The 19,607-nt window shown below is 41.1% G+C and overlaps 1 protein-coding gene across 1 annotated transcript in view; it reads right to left on the bottom strand.

The window, feature by feature from the left end:
* The window catches only part of SVEP1 (sushi, von Willebrand factor type A, EGF and pentraxin domain containing 1), a 355,921-nt gene that overhangs the window by 68,117 nt on the left and 268,197 nt on the right, over positions 1-19,607 (bottom strand). The window contains exons 39-41 of the mRNA XM_069086632.1: positions 14,693-14,918; positions 12,826-12,981; positions 8,318-8,381 (exon numbers count right to left, since the gene is read on the bottom strand). Coding sequence (XP_068942733.1) covers positions 8,318-8,381; positions 12,826-12,981; positions 14,693-14,918 — 446 coding nt within the window. The remainder of the gene's footprint in view (positions 1-8,317; positions 8,382-12,825; positions 12,982-14,692; positions 14,919-19,607) is intronic.

Below are 19,607 nucleotides of genomic sequence, written 5' to 3'. Positions count from 1 at the left end.
GTGCTGGGCCCGGAGTCAGGAAGATCTGAGTTCAAATCCAACCTAAGACACTTACCAGCTGTGTGACCCTGGGCAAGTCACTTAACCTGACTTAGCTCCTCATCTGTAAAATGAGCTGGAAAAGGTTTCCACTTCAGTTATCTTTTCCAAGAAAACCCAAGATGGGGTCACAAAGACTTGGACATGACGGAACAATAACAGTTGTGCATTATGAGGAAAGTGAGGTCCAAAGGGGTGAATAAAGTGACTTGCCTATTTTCTGATGTTATAAATTATTTTGTAAAGTTAAGGTACCTAAGAAAGGTTTCATGATGTGTTAAGCTGACAAGGCACAGAGAAAGAATGCTTGCTGTTCAGGCTTAAAAGTTATTACTTTCTTTCCTTAGGTATATCTACTTCTCACACGAACGACTTCCCAAAGCCTTTCAGTAAAGTGGCTTTGGAAAGAAGTGCTTTCCAAAACCACTTTACGGAAAGACTTTTGCGGGGGGGGGGGAGCTTTTGCCTTTCTCTGACAGCAATACCCCCTCAACAGCCTAGCCCAGCAGAGAAACAATCTAGCTGCACAGAGGCCCAATTTAGCAGCAATAGCATCTGTTCAACACTGACACCCTCATTAATTATATTTTGTTCAGTTTTTTCCCGAAGAAAAGAACAGATATCAAAGCCCGCAGTTCTGGAGTTGGGAGTTGTCCTGACCACACAGGCCTCAAAACTCTACTACTTTAATTTTGTTCCCCATCTCCATAGTAAGCACTGTGTGAAAGAGTGTACCCTAGCACCTAGATTAAACCAAAAGAGATTTTTTGATTTATGAAACTTTACTCTAGGGGAGTCCCTGGGGATGCTGGGGTGCTTGCTGATACAATAGCACAGCAAGTAAGAGCATCGGCCCCAGAGTCGGGATGACCTGGGGATCGAATACTGGGCTCGGACACTTAGCACCCCCCCAGAAACACCTGGCCGTGTAACCTTTGCGCAAGTTACTTAACCCCGATTGCTTCAGGAAAAAAAAAAGAAACTTTACTGTAGATCACCTGTTACATGTCTCCTCCCCCCCCCCCAAGTTATTATGTGTTTCTTCTGTAGTGCTTGATATTAAATCCTCTTTTAAACAACTAAGGGGAAGGGGTGCTGCTATCAGGAAGCAGAGGAAGAGGAGTAAAAAATGAGGAAGGCTTGTGCTGTCTCCCTCTTGGCAGTAAGAAATGGTCCTGATAACTAAAACCCAGAAAAACGAGAGGAAGTGATGGCAGTACAACCGCAGGGGATGTCAGTTAACCCCAGACCATAGTGTCCCACGATAGGAGTAGTGGTAGGCGGAGCCTGGCCTAAGTGTATTTTTAGCTAATATGAATTGACTAGAAGATGTCAGATTTTGCCAAAACACCTTTAGTGGCAGATATGCTAATTCTCCCAGACATACCTGCCACCAGTCACTGACTTAGCTTCTAATACTGGAGAATTATCTTTTTTTCCCTCCTGTGGATTCCAGGTAATTTCCTAACGGTTGCCATTGTATTCTCAGAAAAAAAAAAAAAAACAACAAACTTCTACATGCTTCTTCCTAATCTTCCAGCCATTGTGTGGTGTAAAGACTTGCCCCCAAAGTGAAAGGCACAGAATTCAAAGTAAAAACCCAAGCTACTCCTTATGAGAGTTTTCTTATTCTCTAATTTACTTCCCACCTGAATCCCTTCACTAGGGTAGCTATTACCAGGCCCTCCCTCAATTCCATGAAAGAATGAACTCCCTATTGGCCAAAATGAGTAATAGTAACCTTTCTGCCATGAAACCTACTGAGTGATAAAAGCTGAAATAAAACTTTGCTAGGTAATTAAAGGAAAAAATAAGATAAACCAAAAATACATAGAAAGCTTAGATTAGAGATTTTAGAAAAGTAAAGAGTTATTAACTTATTATATGAGACAACATGGTCTCATCCTATTTCCCAATAAGGCCCAGCGCCGTCTCTCCCTTTAAACCATATGGTGCTTTCTTCCCCAGCCTGATAAGGGGTAAGGGAAGAAGAGAGAACTGAAACAGGAAAAAGAAATGATGAGAAATCAGACCCAGAATTTTATATTGCTGGTACATGAGGACTATGGTAGGAGAGAAATGTATTTGAGCAGAGAAGAAAAATGAGAGGTAGGAACTTGTTTTTAAAAATGGGAACTTTGGGAGTTAAAACCAGTCTTAGAAATCATAAAATTGTGCAAGGTTTGAATTAGAAATGAATTGCAGAGGTCACCTAATTAAGTCCCATTATTTTTCAGGTGACATCCATAGGGGTGATTAAGGACAGGTGATACCAGAGGGGCCTTATGAACTACCTCATCCAAGCCCCTCATTTTATAAATGAAGAAACTGAGGCCTAGAGAAGTGAATTTGATCAGGGTCACACAGGTAGAAAGTAGCAGAGTCAGGATTTGAACTCAGGTCCTTTGATTCCAAATCCAAACAACTTGGTTTGGTGACAGGGGACTGAAAAAGACCTCTTAATTAAATTAGCATTGATTATCCTATTGATTATGTTAACTTGTAAAGTCTAATTCAGGTAGCTCTTAAATAAAGGGGCAAAGGGGTACATAATGACTGTATTAAGAGTTTGTCATTTCTGCAGAGCTGAACTCCTGTGTATCTGAGCCGAGCTCCTGCAAAGCAGAACTGGCAAGGTCAGTTCCTCATTTTGTGGTAGTACAAAGTTAACACTCTCAACCACGTTTATTGTTGATGAGGTACACGTTCTGGGAACCCCCTTGAGCTCTCCTTGAATCTCCCCACTTGATGACGCATTTGCCTGAGGCCATAAGCCTTTCATTATAGCTAGACCCAAATCTCTGTTACTGTGTCAGATTATTCTGGCCCTCTTGTCCAGTATATTCCGAGGCTCTTTAAGAGTATACCCATTATGACGAACTTTGAATAAACTTTGCTTTTCTTTGGCTGACAGAAGACTTGAGTCAAATTCATTAAGCAGGGCCCCAGGGTGTTGGCATTTTGGGGTCTTGAAAACCTCTAATCTTAACCTCATCATTTTTATAGTTTGTAAATTATGCACTAGATAATTCTCAGGTACTCTCACACCTCAAGGAGGCAAGATGGGGTCTTATATACAGAAAGGTTGTGGGAGGAATCTAGGGGTGGTCTAGGGGAGGAGTTTGGGGGTCTTCAGGAGGAGTCAAATGAGGTCAGACTCCACTGATGAGAGATCTAGGTAGCTGGAGCCTACCTGGATATGAGACAATGGAGGGTTTGGGAGGATCTAGGGTGGGAAGTTACTGGACAAAGGAGGGCTAGGCTAGTGATAGAGATTTGGGTCTAGCTATAATGAAAGGCTTATGGCCTCAGGCAGATGCATCATCAAGTGGGGAGATTCAAGGAGAGCTCAAGGGGGCTCCCAGAGCCTGTACCTCTAATTAGTGAGTGCCTCACCTTCTAACTAGCTCAATAATTCCATGATATCAATTGTAATTGATGTAAAGCTACAGCCAATCAGATAATCTGACGATTGCTATACCTCCAGAACACCCTGTAACACCTTTGACACACCCACCAGCCCAATATTGCAAATCACTGAATTTCCTGGTTCCAATCTTGGTCAACCTCCAACCAATCAGAAATCAATCAAAACATGTTATAAAAATGCTCTCTCTCAACCCCTCAGTTTATTTATTAGGAATGCTTTGCCAAAGCCTGATGTCAGAAAGAGTCCAGGCTTTGAGTGCCCTAGACAGGAAGCTCTGCAGACTGGCCTACTCCTTCCCAGAGATCTGAGATCAACATCCACAAACTCCTCATAATTCCACACTCAGGCCACACAGAGAAAGAACTTAAATATTCTTAGGATTGGAAGTGACTGCAAAGGCCATTCAGTCCCGCTCTTCCAAAGAACTTTATGAAATGAGGGATTTTCTCCAGCTTTTAAAATTATTTTGCACATTGTTTGCTTATTGTGATTGACCTAGTTATTGGGGATCACTTAAATTTTTGTACTTTTAACGGCCTAAAAATCAGCAGGGCTCAATAAGATCGAATCCATCGCAGTTAAATAGATGTCAACATTGTTTAATAGAATTTGTCCAAGGCTTGCTATTTCAGCTGGATATGTCAAAGGAACACAAACAAAAGAAACAATTTCTCATGTCATTATTGTCTGAATTAGACATGCTGCAAAATAAACACGGCCTCTTGTTCATTTCCTTTTCATTTCCTTTTTGGAGTCTCTGGTCACTTTAGTTTAAAAATGCCACCCAAGATGTTCAGAGTTATAGAACAGGACATGATAGAATAGAAATAGGAGACGATGGAATAGAATGGAACAGAAAAAGAAGAGAACAATCCACTTTAGTGCCAGGAGGGGTTTGAGGCAGCCGGGGGAAAGAACGGTGACCAGGGACATGGCAAAGGCAGCATGGCATAATATAAAAAGTAGTGGCTTTGGGGTTCAGATACTGACCAGTGCTACTGTGTGTCCTTGACGATGCCTCTTAACCTTGCTTATGTTTTACAGGGGTGGGGAACCTGCAGTGTGGGAGGCCGCATGTGGCCTTCAAGTGCAGCCCTTTGACTGAATCCAACTTCACAGAACAAATCCACTTAATAAAAGGATTTGTTCTGTAAAATTTGGCCTCAGTCAAAAGGCAGCACCTGAGACTATGGGTGGCCTTCTAGGTCCACTTCCTGTTGGCCAGGAGACCAGGTGACCTGGGCCTATTTCTTTTTCTGCTCCTGGTTTCAGAGCTCTTTTTGTTCAGGACCCTACAGCACATCAGGAGGATAGACCCAATGTGTCCTGTATGACTCCAAGAATGCTGCTACCTTACACTAGCATGTGGCCACTGCCCTCCCTTACCACTTGGTGCTTGGGGAAGCTACTCTAGGATCTTCCTTCCTGGATCAGGTTCCCCTCCCCCACACACCTAGCCCTCCATTCATTCCTCCATGCAGGGGAGGGGTCCAGATATGGACTGTGTTTGGAGATATCCTTGTCCTGAAATACACTGCAGCTTGTGAAAGAGTCTGCAGTTAATGATTTATCTGACAATAGAACATGACACGATGACCTTTTTTTTTTTTTTTAAAAGCAATCAGGGTTAAGTAATTTGCTCAAGGTTGCACAGCCAGTTATTTCTGGGTGTGGTGCTGAGTATCTGAGCCCAGAATTCGATCCCAGGTCATCCCGACTCTGGAGCCGGTGCTCTTACTCGCTGTGCTACCTGGACGCCCCCTACAATGACCTTCTAATTCATTTTCAACTGAGTCTGCATTTGTGTTATAGGGAGCAGAATAAGGGGGGGGACCCTTATGTTTTTAAGGCCTTATTACTCTTTCTTATAATTTATTTTCCTAGAATGCTGGATTTGGAGTCAGGAAGAGTTGAGTTTGAAACCTGCCTTAGGTGGACAAATCAATTAATCTCTCTTTGCCTCAGTATCTTCATCTATAAAATGGGGATAATAATAGCACCTAGGTCCCAAGACTGTTATAAGGATCAAACTAAATAATATGTATATCACTCTATAAACATTAAAGTGCTATCTAAATTCTAGCTGTTATTATTTTTACTAGAAAATAGTTTGAGGATTGTATATGCAAAGGAATTAGGAATATATGGTTTCCCTTTTTTCCATTTCTACTGCCCTTCAATGCTATGGACTATTTGATAACCTCCTACTCAATGCATGATGTGTATCTGGGAAGCAGGGAAATGGGACTGCTGGCAGCTAGGTGACAGCCCTGCGGTCTTTCTCAGGCTCCTCGCCAAAGCTTATTCACTGTAAACACTCTCACTCATTCTCTAACCTCAAGCCAACATACACTCTTATTGCGACCACTGACTTCTTCCATGCTGCTGAGCTCATAGCATCAAATCTGGGCTCCCAAACCAAGACATTTGCTCGTCCAGAGGCCAGTTCTTGGGGCTTTTAAGGGGAGGGTTTTTTGCGGAAGGGGCAGCATCTTTTTCCTACTCAGTCTTGCAGAATAGTAGACTACTTGTTCCTGGATCTCATCCCGCTGTGGTTCACCCTTCTCACCTCTCACCCCCATGACGTCATGAGGGTGCTGTCCAGACTTGCTGGTGAATTGGACTTAAGTGAGGAAGAGACATCAGCCTCACTCTTCCAGAGTCTTCGAAGTCCGGGGGATGGACCAGGGCTCAGTGGATAATAAGGGCCTTTCTAAATCAAGGTCATTTCCCTGGCACTGTTTGTCTGAGGTGACACCCATTCAATGACTAAGGGCTAGGCCAGAATCGAGACAAAAGGTGCCCTAATTTACCTACCCTATTCACAAAAATATCAGTCTGAGAGGGGAAGACCCTCAAGGTTTCTATTTACATTCATTCTAAGCCATTGTGAAAATGGAATGGTTTATGACTTTACTAACTACCTATTTATTTTGCAGAGCTGCAAGGCTTTTCTCATTCTCATTCATTCAATAACCACTTTACTAACCAACTAGATTTGCTAGAGCTTACTTACTATCCAGAGGAGGAATCAGAATCAGCCAATCAGAAGGTACTTGACATGCCAGAGATCCTTTATACTATTTTCTTATTGAACCCCAAACTCCCTGTGCTGTGCCAGCAACCACAGAATTAACTAAAACAGGTTCATACCAGCTCTAATGGACAGAACTAACCCAAAGATTCTAGTTCCAGGCCCTGGGGGCCTTTTCAGCCAGACCATCTTCCTTGTTCTGAGCTCTGAGTACCTTGGGGCACACCCAGTTTTGCTGTTTTCTCTTTCTCTTTCTAATCTGTGCAGCCAAACCCCAAAGTAAGCTAGCTCAATTCACATGGCTGCTGCCAGCCTGAGAGAAATAAACATGCTTACAACTTAATTCTGTTTGTCTTTCTTAGACCTGAACTCTGGAGGTTGACATCATCAAAACCTAAATGATGAGTCCTAGAGGCTTGGGCTGGGGGCTATTATTGGCCATTCATAGAAAGCCAGAGTGATTTGGGTTTAAAGGCCGAATCAAGGCCTATCTCCTTATTATGATTTTAGTACCTTGTTGACTCTGCCTGCACCAGAGTCCCATCTATCCTCCTGTTGAAATTATTTCTGTTTCTTCAAGCTTCATTTCAGGTGCCAACTTCTCCCTGTAGTCTTTTCTGTCCCCACCTCACACCCCACCCAAATCTCCAGTTATGAGCAACCTGCAATTTCCATTTGTGAAACTCTTTTCTTAACTCAGAGTTGTATTTACTCATACATGGAGGCTGGGAGACATGACAGATCACTGACTGAGGCCCTGAAGGTTGACGTTTGATGACAACTATAGATCATTTCATCTTCGTACAGAAATGCCTATCCCTGACTGAACGGATGAATCACTTTCTATGGCTTCTGGGGGTCTGCAGGATACCCTGACCATGGGGAAAAGTTTCAAAACAGAACTCCTTGAGGTCAGGGACTTTTGGATTGTGTTTTTCTATGCCTGGCACATAGGGAGCCTTTAATATGAACTTGTTGAATGAATGAGAAATGCCTTACAGCTCTGCAAAATAAATAGCTTGATTATTTTCAGACTGAACTAGAACTATGATTGTGGAGAAAGAAAGCTCATTTATGACTGCTAAAGAAACCCCAACATCTTCAACTTGGTACAAATAAAGTTACTGTTTTGTTGATTAGTCATGTCCAATTCTTTGTGACCCCATTTGGGATTTTCTTGACAAAGAACCTTGCCATTTCCTTCTCCAGCTCATTTTATAGATGAAGAAACTGAGCCAAACAGGGTTAAATGACTTGCCCAGGGTCACACAACTAGTATCCAAGGCCAGATTTGAACTCAGGTCCTTTTGACTCCAGTCCCTGAGCTCTCCTACTGTGACACCTAGCTGCCCCTACAAATCAAATCAGGTAGGGAACTTTGTCTTTGTGACAAAATATAACTGAAAATAATTAAAGCACACAAAATACTGACATTAAAAGGAAAAAGAAAAGATATGGTAGAAAACTTGAGTTCTTTCCTGCATGCCATTGATCACTGCCATATAACTGATGAATTTTGCTTACTCTGCAAGCTTGCACAAAGCATCTTAATTTATCAACTGGATTTGAAGTAATAATAATAGTAAAAGTTATTGTGCCTTCTAAGGAAGAGCTGTGTTAGCGTAGTTTACAACACTGAATGTAAGACAGAAATCTTTGATGTTTGCCTACTTTATAAAAGGCATGATGGCAGCTGAGCTTCTCATAGGATGCCTTCACATCCTTTCTCCTCCTGGGCAGCCCAAGTGCCAAAGCAGAACAAAACATGACTTAAGATCAGGATCTGAGTACAGAAGGTGATTTTCAAAACTCACTTTTACAGAGAGCTACAGCTCCACTCCATTGTTTGTTTTCCTGGCAGATCCGTTCAGGGTCACCCTGTGAAGCAAAGCAGAAGGTCACTAAAAGGCAAAGGAAAAAAAAAATCCACCTATCTATAGGAAGAAAGATAACATTTAAATGTTTCCTTGCTCAGTTGTGTCCAGCTCTTTGAGGTTTTCTTGGCAAAGATACTGGACTGATTTGCCATTTGCTCCTCATCTTTACAGATGAAGAAATAGAAACAAGCAGAGGCAAGCAGGGTTAAGTGACTTGCCCAGGGTCACACAGCTAGAAAGTGTCTGACGTCACATTTGAACTCAGGTCTTCCTGACTCCAGGCCTGGTGGCTTGATGCACTGCGAAACCTAGCTGCCTCATTTAAACATGTAGAAATAATTTTGAGGTTGAAACCTTACAACAATTGAGTTGGTACCAAAATTAATTGTAAGGAATAGGAGATTGGGTTAAGACTTTAAGAAGCCTTCACTGGAATGTTTCCAAATGTAGACCTTAATTATACAAGTGAAATTCAGGGTAAGCAACTTTCTTCACCTTCACCTTTGTTTCACAAGACAAGGTTCCGTGCTCTATGAACAAAGCAGAATTGAGACAGCTCAAAGGAAACACAGGATGGGCAGATTTGGAGAATCTGCCCCAAATGTTTATGTGGATTGTGCTTGACCTGTAGTAGATCATTCTGAGCTCCTGTTGGTCTGATCAGCCACAGTTGGGAAACACTGAAACCTGATTCTAGTATAGTGATGCCATTTTGGTTCTCTTTGAGAACAAAAGACAACAAACAACCAACCAACCACAAGACAAGAGATTGTATTTATGAGCCATTTTCCTTTGTTTTTTGGAGGGGTAAGGCAACTGGGGTTAAGTGACTTGCCCAAGGTTACACAGCTAGTAAGTGTCAAGTGTCTGAGGCCAGATTTGAACTCGGGTCCTCCTGACTCCAGGGCTGGTGCTCTATTCACTGCACCACCTACCTGCCCCGCCATTTTTTTTTTTTTTTTTACCGAGCATTGAAGGAGAAAAGTCTATGAAGCTCCTCCAGATATATGCCTTGATAGTTACTGTAAAATGCTGCTGTCAGTATGTTTGCCCACACTGGTCTTCTCTCTGCCCCCAGTTTCTAATTTATTATCATTAATCCATTGTGGATTAGATGAATAAATGAGACAGAATTAAATATAAATGAGGAGTAAATAGACTCTGAGCAAGGAAATGAAGAGTGTTCCTGTGAGAAATGGTCATGACCTCGAGTAATTGGTTTTGTGAGATCTATTTTGGGTGCTCAGAGACTTCCTTTCTTGATTTTTCACTTCTTGCCATTTTCGTCCCAGATAGTTGTCTTTGAATTGAACCTGTCATAAAGCCTGACATATAAAAGGGGCTTAATAAATGCCAATTGATTGAAATTTCTAGAAGAGTGGGATAGGGACTAGAGAGGTGATTTCATTAGCACAGGGGACTTCTGGGCAAAGAGATTCCTTTTACCAAAGGACAGCTGTTACTTTCTGTGCAACTGTTTAAGAGGGCTGCCTAGAGCACTGTTTGAGAGGTCAAATGACTTGTCCAGGGTCACACAGTCAGTATAGGGTATGGGTCATAGATGGAACTTGAACCCAAGACTTCTGGCCTATGCCACTCTGCCTCTCATTAAGATGATAGATGCCTATTTTATTCTCTTGGCTGTTGTTCCTTAGGCTCTTATTTTGATTTTGCCACTCTCTTGCTTGTCAAGTAGTTTTGGAAAAGAGGTTCTGATGGGGTGCTTGGGTGCCTCTGCTTGTACCCCAGTTTCAAGGTCACATTTCTCCCTAGCCTCAAAACACTGTCCCTGGCAGTTTCTCCCCCAACCCAATGACACTATGCCTAGTACTTACTCATGAGTAGTCCCCAGCAAAACACTTCTCTCTCTCTCTCTCTCTCTGGTACAGTAGCAAACTGCACCTGTAGGAATTATTAGTTTGAACTGGCTTTGCACTGGCTCATGAAGATATTCAGTACCCACTGGGACTATCTGTACCAACTCCCTTCCTCTTTACGTGCATCCTGGGCTCCTCACTACCTGTATTCTAGTGTTAGACACACACCCACACACACCCACACACACACACACACACACACATCTGTATACTTCCTATATCTATCTTATCTAACAAGATATTGATGGGGGCAGACTGGACATTCCTCAGTCAGCCCTGACAGCTAGTTGAGTTAGTCCTATTGTAAGCCTAAAATCCACACCTCCCTGTAGCCCTACCTTGGACTTTTCTCACTGAACTCAGGGTAAAATACCTGTACAGTAGATACTAAAAGTACATGTTCCTTTCAGAACTGACCACTCTTTAACCACTCCTTAATCCTGCCCTGAATCACCTAATTAGTATATTTGCCACATGTTTTACTATAGTTTATCCTGTATAAACTTTTAACTGTACCCCTCTAAGGTCACAGGTTCCCTAAGAACTCTTGCCTGCTGTTTGAAAAAAGTGTAACAAAAAATCTTTGCCACCTTGACTCAAAGAATGCTTGAGTCTTCAAATTCATTCCAGATGATCCTGATCAGTATTCTGGTCTTGGGGGGGGACCCTGAACCCCTCAAACTCCCTCAATTCTTGACCTTTTTTGTGTCATAGACCCCTCTGAAGCCTGTGGCCTCTTCCTCAAAATAATGTTTTTAAATATATAAAATAAAATGTATAAAACAGTGGGATTACAAAGAAAACTGGAGGTTAGTGAAAGCAGAGTGTTACCTTTGCAGCTAATTTTCCATTTCCCATCAGCAGCTCTGCTCAGTTTTGACTCCATAGAACATCCTGCCCCTGTGCATCATGCCTCTCTGGAATCTCACCCCCCTTTTCAGCTTCCTTTTCTGTGTTGTCTTTCTCCATTAGATTCTAAGCACGTTGAGGGCAGGGGGTGTTTTCCTTTTTATTATTTGTATCCCCAGTGCTTAGCACAGTGCCTGGCACACAGTAGGCATTTAACAAATTGTTTATTGAATTGAATGGAAAAATCACGATGTGACTTTTTTCCCCATCCAATTTCACAGATACCCTAAAATCTGTTCACATAGCTGTAATGGTAATGGGAATTTGAAGATCTTCCTGCCCCTTGATAAGCTTAAGTGACTCTGAGAACCTTCCCTGATGTGAAAATATACTCTGTCCCCCAATAGCTGGATGTGGTCACATGGAGCCTGTGGTTGGTGGGACGCTTGGTTTTCAGGAAGGCCCATCCGTATTACTTTGTGATTGGGCAGTGGGTCATGAGGGTTGTGACGCTCTGACTCTAGAGAAGGCTATATGTACACAGATGTGAGGTGTTGCTTTGGGGCTCACTTTGGGAAGAGTTGTGTGATGTGACCAGATGAGACTCTGGGCAGCCGTTGACCACCCCTCCCACCCCAGCTTTGAAAACCCAGATGTTGGTGCTTCTCTCTCTGGCAACTAACTATGTATGTGATGGTCAGGCAGCTAGAAGGCCTGTCTGTTGATCTATTGAATTGTGTTATTTTCTCTGTCTGTATTTTTTGTCTGCTTGTAACTTCTGTTTGTTTTCTCTGAAGTTCAGGGTGCTGACTTTCCCCCCTGAACTAGGTAAATGACATATGTTTGATTAAAGTAAGCTTGTTAACCCTTTTTGAGTTGCTTTCCTTTAGAAAAGCAGATCAAAGAACCTGTGCTAGCAGCCATCCTGGGTATGCTGGGGTGCTGGCTGCTACAAGATCCTTTTTGGTCTATGAAGCCCAGGTTTAGAACCTCTGCTTCAGAAGAAGATGTTTGTTAAGTTATGTTGATTCCGTTACCCCTTGTTCCCAGCCCTGCTTATCATGTAGTGTTGGAGGAGGCTCTGGTAAGGAAGAAGACACCAAGTCTGCAGCTGTTGTATTAGCTTCTCTTTGCCATGTTCTTGCTACCTTTGGGAGAGGACCCCACCTCTTTTGCTGAGGTGGACCTATCTGGATTATCTTAAAGTTACCTATAAAAGCTGTCCCCCCATTGCTGTTTTCCAGTGATCAGCCAGTCAATGTATTGCTACCCTGATGTACTTATACTAAAATCTTTTTAATACTCTTTGTCCTAAGTTTTGCTTGTTATTCGGGGTGAAAGCTCAAATGAAGAATTTTCCTTTCAATGCGTTGGTGTTGCGGTTGTTGGTAGCTAGATGTCACAGGAGATAGAGTGCTGGTCCTGGAGTCAGGAAAATGCATGCTCCTGAGTTCAAATGTGGCCCCAGACACTTACTAGCTGTGTGACCCTGGCCAAGTCACTTAACCTTGTTAAGGGAAAATTAGGGGTTGAATATTTCTACTCATAAGAATTCCTCATTGAGTTCAGTGGGAGTTTTGATCTTATTTCCTAAAATAAGAAAAGCTTCTATTAGGAACAAACTTCCTTGGGATAAAAGATAGTGAGGATCTCCCATACCAACATTAGTAAAACATCTGCCCAGTGAATGTAAAGAACCAAATATATCTCTTGGCTTACCTCTAACTCATAGCCAGCATTACACTGGTAAATAACTGTGCTTTTGAAGCTGTATTCTGTGCCAACCACAAGCCCATGATCTGGAGTTTCAGGTTTCCCGCAAGAAACTGGAGTGCAAGAATCATCAGAGAATGGTGGATCCCAAGCACCATTGAGCTAAGTGAAAAAGAGATAACAAAAGCAAATGTCAGCAGACATGGACCATTGTACATGTTACAGATAGAAATGATGAGATGATGGCAGGCAGGGATGGATATGGAATGGCTACTTTGCCTGATTACTTCCCAGCTGGACGTGATCTCTCCCTCCTCAAATTTCTCACAGCACTTTGCTGGACCTCTCCTCTGCACTTATCATAGTTTCCTTTGTATTAGAGATATGTACATATCTTGTTTCCCCTACTGGACTGTGAGCTCCTTAAGGTCAGAACCTCTGTCTAACTTTATCTTCTTATCTCCTCTAGAGCTCAATACTGTGCCCAACGCAAATATGTTCTACAAATGTGTTTTGAATTTAATTTTTAACTTAAAAAAGTCAGTTTTCAATTAAAATTCTGTCAATAAAGCACTAACAGTTGTGTTATTCAGCACAACAAAAGCCTGTATAAATGAAATCTTTGATGTTTGGTGTAAACAAAAATCAAAGTTATCTTACTATGCAAAAACTTTCAGGATGGCTAAATATAATGGTTACGTATATGTGGATACATTACATAAAAGGAAGAAAGATCCTGTTTGTAAGGTCTCAAATTATGGTATGGTTTAGAATTCAATTCAATCCAATAAATATTTATTACGTGCCTATTATGTGCAAGGTGAGAAGCGGCATGGCCTACTGGACAGAGGGCTGATCTTTGGAGACAGGAAGACCTGGTACAAGTCCTGCCTTTGATGCATCCTAACTCTGTGATGCCAGGAAGCCATGTGGCCTTTCTGAGTCTCAATTTTCTCATCTGCAAACTAGGAATAAACAACACCTTCCTCATAGTGTTGTTGTGAAGATTAAGCAAAATAATAATATAAAAGCATTTTTAAAACTTCAAAGTGCTACATAAATGTAAATTATGATTATAATTACAGTCTAGTAAGGAAATAAAATACAACAACAGATTAACATAAAGTGCATTATTTGATAAGTGCATTTGAGAGATGCAAAAAAAGTTTGGTTTAAAGGGGGGAAATATGAACATCTACAGGAGATCAGGGAAGACTTCGTGGGCAAAGTGACATTTGAGTTGGGCTTTAAAGAATACATGGGAATTAAAGAGAGAAAAGTCAAGTGGGGAGAAAAGAGGATATTCTAGGTGCCAGATAAATAAAGACAGGGCATTTTTAAGGATCAGAGAATAGACCACTTTGGTCATAGTGTCGAATGCATAGAGTATAGTAATGTAAGATAAGGCTGAAAAGGTGCCAGATTACAAGGAACTGGAATGCCTAGCATGAATTGTGAGCTTTGCTTGGGAAGTGACAGGGAGTCATTGACAATTTGATGAAGAGGTGTTGGGGCACTTTGTACACTGACCCCTTGCACTTGAAATTTCAAGTAATCAATTTTTGGATTAGAAAGATCATTTTGGGAGTGACTAGGTGGCACAGTGAATAGAAGGCTCTGTAGTCAGGAGGACCTGAGTTCAAATCTGGCCTCAGATACTTAACACACACAAAAAACCTAGCTGTGTGACTTTGGGCAAGTCACTTAACTCCAATTGCCCTAACTTCCCCCCTCCAAAAAGAAAAAAAAAGATAGTATTGTTACAGTATTTATGTAAATAAAATCTTCACTCCTTTACAAGATACCAGGATAGTAGCTACATGTTAGTGTATGAATAAGCAGTGTACTTTGCTCTTAGGAAGTAAAGTCTTACCTGACATGTTGAAGTGTTAGCTCCCTCCAAAGTGTATCCTTTTATGCATGATATAGAAACTTGTTTATTCACACTGAACTCATGACCAAGAACAAGTATCTTGTCCATATCTGTTGGTAGGAAGCATTTCTTAGGAATACAGGAGATACTGTCAGGTGACCAATGGCCATCTTTCTGACAAGTCATTGTATCTGTATCTGATGCCATCACATAACCTTCCAGACACCTGAAATAAAGATGAAAGAATAATGAGAGAGAGGGGGAGAGAGAACTTTTTTATTTGGCATATCTCCTGAGGACAACAAATGTCAAAACTGGAAGCCAGAAGATACTTTGTCAAGTATAACTATATCATGGTAAGTGCACAAACATCCATATTATGGCTTATTCAGAGCAAGCCTTGCTTTCAACATTATTAACATTGCCATCTTTTTTGTTTATTTCTTTGGTGGATAGGTAGATCTATTTTTTTTTTTAAAGCAATAGGGGTTAAGTAACTTGCTCAAGGTTACATGGCCAGTTATTTCTGGGTGTGGTGCTGAGTATCTAAGCCCAGATTTGATCCAGGTCATCCTGACACTGGAGCCAGTGCTCTTACTCGCTGAGCCACCTGGCCTCCCCTATTTTCTTTCTTTTTTAAAAAATTAATTTTTAGTTTTCAATATTTACTTCCATAAGTTTTAAATTTTTCCCCCTCCCTCCCCAAGATGGCCTGCAATCTGATTTAGGCTTTACATATACATTCCTATTAAACATATTTTCACACTAGTCATGTTAAGCAGATCTATTTTCATTCCAAATATAGTCTATGTTCCAGCACAGGTCAGGCTAAGCTCCAAACTTAGACCTTTCAAAGGAAACTAATTTCACAAACTCTGGAAGGGGTAAGTTAGATAAATGGAACACTTTTTACCATGGGGAATCATCAGTTTTGTAGGTGATTTCAGTATTTAGTGTGAAATTGAAAAACATGTTTATTGAGTGCCTATAGTGTGTAAAGCACCATGCTGGGGAAGATACAATATTTATATAAGACAACATATAGTCTAATAGGAAGACAAGAAATCAACACAGACAGCTATCATATACAATATTACATGATAAGTGCAGCCGGGTGTTACAAAACAAAGCACCAAGTTTAGGAACGAGGGGGAAGATTGTTACCAAGGAAGACTTCCTGAAAGTAGTGATATTTGAGTTGAATTTTAAAGAATGGGTAGAAATTCAACAAGCAAATGATAGAAAAACATTCCAGGCACATGATACAGACTGAAGGATACAAAGATGTGAAAGTGCAATATAAATTTGAGGGATAGACAGTTATTTAGTGTGATCTAAGGCAGAGTGGCGGTGTTGCTGGGAATTAATTTTTCATAAGCTTGGAAAGGTAGAATGTTGCTAAGCCTTGGAAGTCCTTGAATACCAGGAAGAGGAGTTTGAATTTATTAATTTTTAGTAGGCAATAGGGCATCAGTGGAGATTTTTAACAGAGAAGTGACAGAACCAAATCAATGCCCAAGAATCATGAAGGATGGAAGGAAAAGTAGGGAAAGGAAAGGTTCTCTAAGGAGACTAGTTCAGACAAGTGACCATATGGGTCTGCAGAAGAAGGGCGGCAGCAGAAGGGATGAAGAAGGAAAGATGGAGCTGAGAAATGTTGGAGAAGTGGGAATATTATGTCCTGATTAGACCTGAGAAGATTCTGGAGCTCAGAAGAGAGAAGCTAAGATAGGAGACCAACCCAGATTTAGGACCTATCTGCACAGAGATGATCTTTAAAGCTATGAGAATAAGACTGCCAAGGGACAAAAGACAAGAGAGAAGAGAAAATGGCTAAGGATGGAGCTTTGGTGAGTACTGACCTAAAAGGGCTAGACTTAAGAGAGTTACAGATGAGGAGTCAAAGCAAGAGTGTATACGATCTGAGGTTGAGGGGTAAGAGCATGTATAGTTAGGGTTAGTAGGTAGCATCAGCAGCTGAAGACAAGGATGAAGAATGTTTAATCAATAAGCATTTCTGAAGTGCTGCCTTTGTGCTAAGAACAGTGCTAAGTATGGTGGATACAAAAGAGGCAAAAGACAGTCTCTTCCTTCAAGGAACTTACGATCTAATGGGGGGGGGGAAAGGCTGCCAACAAGTATATACAAAGTAAGCTATATACAGGACAAATAGGAGATAAAAGTAGAAAGTTAAACTGGATCTAGCAATTAGAAAGTCATTGATAACCTTTAAAAGAACATTTTCATTCAAGCAGCAAGACAAGAAGCTTCACTGTAGGAATGAGAGAAGGTCATGAGAAGGGAAGGAATCAGAAGAGACAACTTGTTAAAGCAATTTAACGGTAAAAGCAAGGAAAGAGATGGGCTACTCTTTTGATTCCCCTCCTACCTATCTGATCACTCCTTTGCAGTCTTACTTGCTGGATCTTCATCCAGGTCACACCCTTTAGCAGTGGGTGTCCAACCAGGCTCTGTCCAGGACCCTTTTCTCTTCTCTCTCTCTATACAGTTTGATTGGTGATCTCATCAGATCACGTGGATTAAATCATCTCTATACAGATGATGCTTAAATCTACTTATCCAGCTCTAACATCTCCAATTGTCTATTGATCTTGAATTGTAGACATATTATTATATTGATCTTGAATTGTAGACATTAAACTCAACATGTCTGAAACTGAACTCATTGTCCTTACCTTCCAGCCCTCCCTCCTTCCAAACTTCTCTATTACTTTAAGGACACTACCGTTACCGTCCTCTGTGTCCCCTAGATTCACAAGCTAGGTGTTATCCTCAACTTCAGGCCTGGGCATTCTATCCTGTGCCACCAAGTTGCCCCCTCACTCTTTCATTGCCACTCCCATCAAAATCTGTTGCCAAATCCTGTCAATTTCAACTTTAGAACATCTTTTGCATATACCTTCTTCTCTTCTCTGACATTGCCAAGGTAGGGAGTGGCTCTCATCACCTTATGCCTGGACTGTTGAGATAACCTGCTGGTTGATCTGCCCATTTACCACTCACCTGTCAAAGTGATCTTCCTGAAGTACAAATCTGACCTTGTTACTACCCCCTTACTCTATAAACGCCAAAGGTTCCCTATTACCTGGAAGAAATAACATGAAATTCTCTGGTGTTCAAAGCCCCATTCCAGGTTTCTTATACCTTACACTACCTCCACATACTCCTTGATCCAGTGACATTGGCTTCCTCGCTGTTCCTCAACATGATACTCCATCTTCCAACTCTAGGCATTTTTACTGGCTGCCCCACATCATGTATTGAATCCTCTTCCTCTTCATTTCTGCCTTCTGGTTTCCTTTAAGTCCCAACTAAAATCCCAACTTCTACACTAAGAAGCCTTTCCAGATCTCTCTTAACTCTACTGCCTTTGTTTTGTTAATCACTACCAGTTTGTCCTGCTAGCTAGCTTGTTTGCTAAACATAGTTATTTTCATGTTATATCCCCCCTATTAAACTATGAGTTCTTCAAAAACAACTATACCTCACCTTTGCTTGTATGCCTAGCATTTAGTACAGTGCCTGGCATACTCGTTAATAAATGTTTATTGGCTGACTGGACTGAAAGGTCAAAAGTGGCATTTAAAAAAAATTAGAGTTAATGATACCCGAACAGATTTCTAGGCAGAAAGAAAGAAATCAGGAAAGTAAGGTAAGGAAGTTACTGCAGTTGCATGAGAAATCATGTCAACGTGTGGTTCAAGTGGTTGAGTAATTACATTTTCAGATTGTTAAAGGGGTTATCTTCTTGGGGAGCTTACCCTGTCAGACCTCTTTTCTTACATCTTCAATTCTTCTCTTAACCTACTGACTCCTTCCTTGCTATCTAGAAACATGCCGAGTTCTCGCTGTTCTTAAAGACATTTGTCTCTACCATTTCCACAGACTATCATCCAATATTTTGATATGATTTTCAAACCTACCACTGTAAGGAAACTGCTCTCTCAAAATCTCTTAACTGATGATCTTTTCTCCACCTTTACTCTCTTTGATTTCTCTGCAGGTTTTGAATACCATAGATTCTTAATGACAATAAAAAAAAACTTAAAATAAATAAGGGATAAGCCAGTAGGCTTATGAAAAGTTGACTAATTATTACAAAATTTGAAGGCATCTTTATTTGATTTGGGAGTGTGGAACAACACCTATTGGGAATATTTTAATTGTTTCTCTTTTTAAAAACTTAAGGTTATAATTTGGAGATGTTCTCCATCAGTTTAAGACTACAAGTTACCTACCTGAATGTATGTGTGTGTGTGTGTGTGTGTGTGTGTGTGTATGTCTATGTGTGTGTATAAAAAAAGTACTAGGTTTTCCAGGAAAACAAGCCAAGAATTTCCCCAAGACTATCTGCCAGATAATCTCACAGGTGATATTGAATTATTTCTGCCATCTGGGTAGGTCACCTCGACTTAACCCTCAAAGTTCCATGGCTGCTCTTCTATTCATCTCTGAATGACTCACTACTACATTCACCATGGCAGCTGTCCCAAATCTTTTTTTTTATCCTTCCTCAATCCCCTATTTCTACCCCATGCCCTTCTACCTCCTATTTTCCTGATAAAATAGGCCATCTGTAATTAATTCCCTCTTGCCTACTCTGCCTGAAAACCTCTAAAGATCTTTACCCAGGATCACCTTTTTCCCTTTAGTCTCAGAGAATGAGATTGTCCTCTATGTTGAGACTGACTTCTTCACTTGCACCCTTGAGCCCTTCTCCTCCTCTATCCTCCAGGTCTTTGCTTCATTTGTTTTCTCTTTCCCTAATCTTCACTTTTCCCTTCTCTACTTTTCCTCTGCTCACAAAGGTACTCTGATCTTCCTGTTTTTTAAAAAAATCCTTCCACTGTCTCCTCTACCCCTTTAAGCCATCATCCAAATTTACTCTTTCCTT

This window comes from Petaurus breviceps, unplaced genomic scaffold (genome assembly GCF_028583685.1).
Source record: "Petaurus breviceps papuanus isolate PSGF00001 unplaced genomic scaffold, PetGlider_PUasm1.0 118, whole genome shotgun sequence".
NCBI lineage: Eukaryota > Metazoa > Chordata > Mammalia > Diprotodontia > Petauridae > Petaurus > Petaurus breviceps.
The sequence above is the reverse complement of the archived record's forward strand: the minus strand, read 5'-3'. Positions and strand labels throughout refer to the sequence as shown.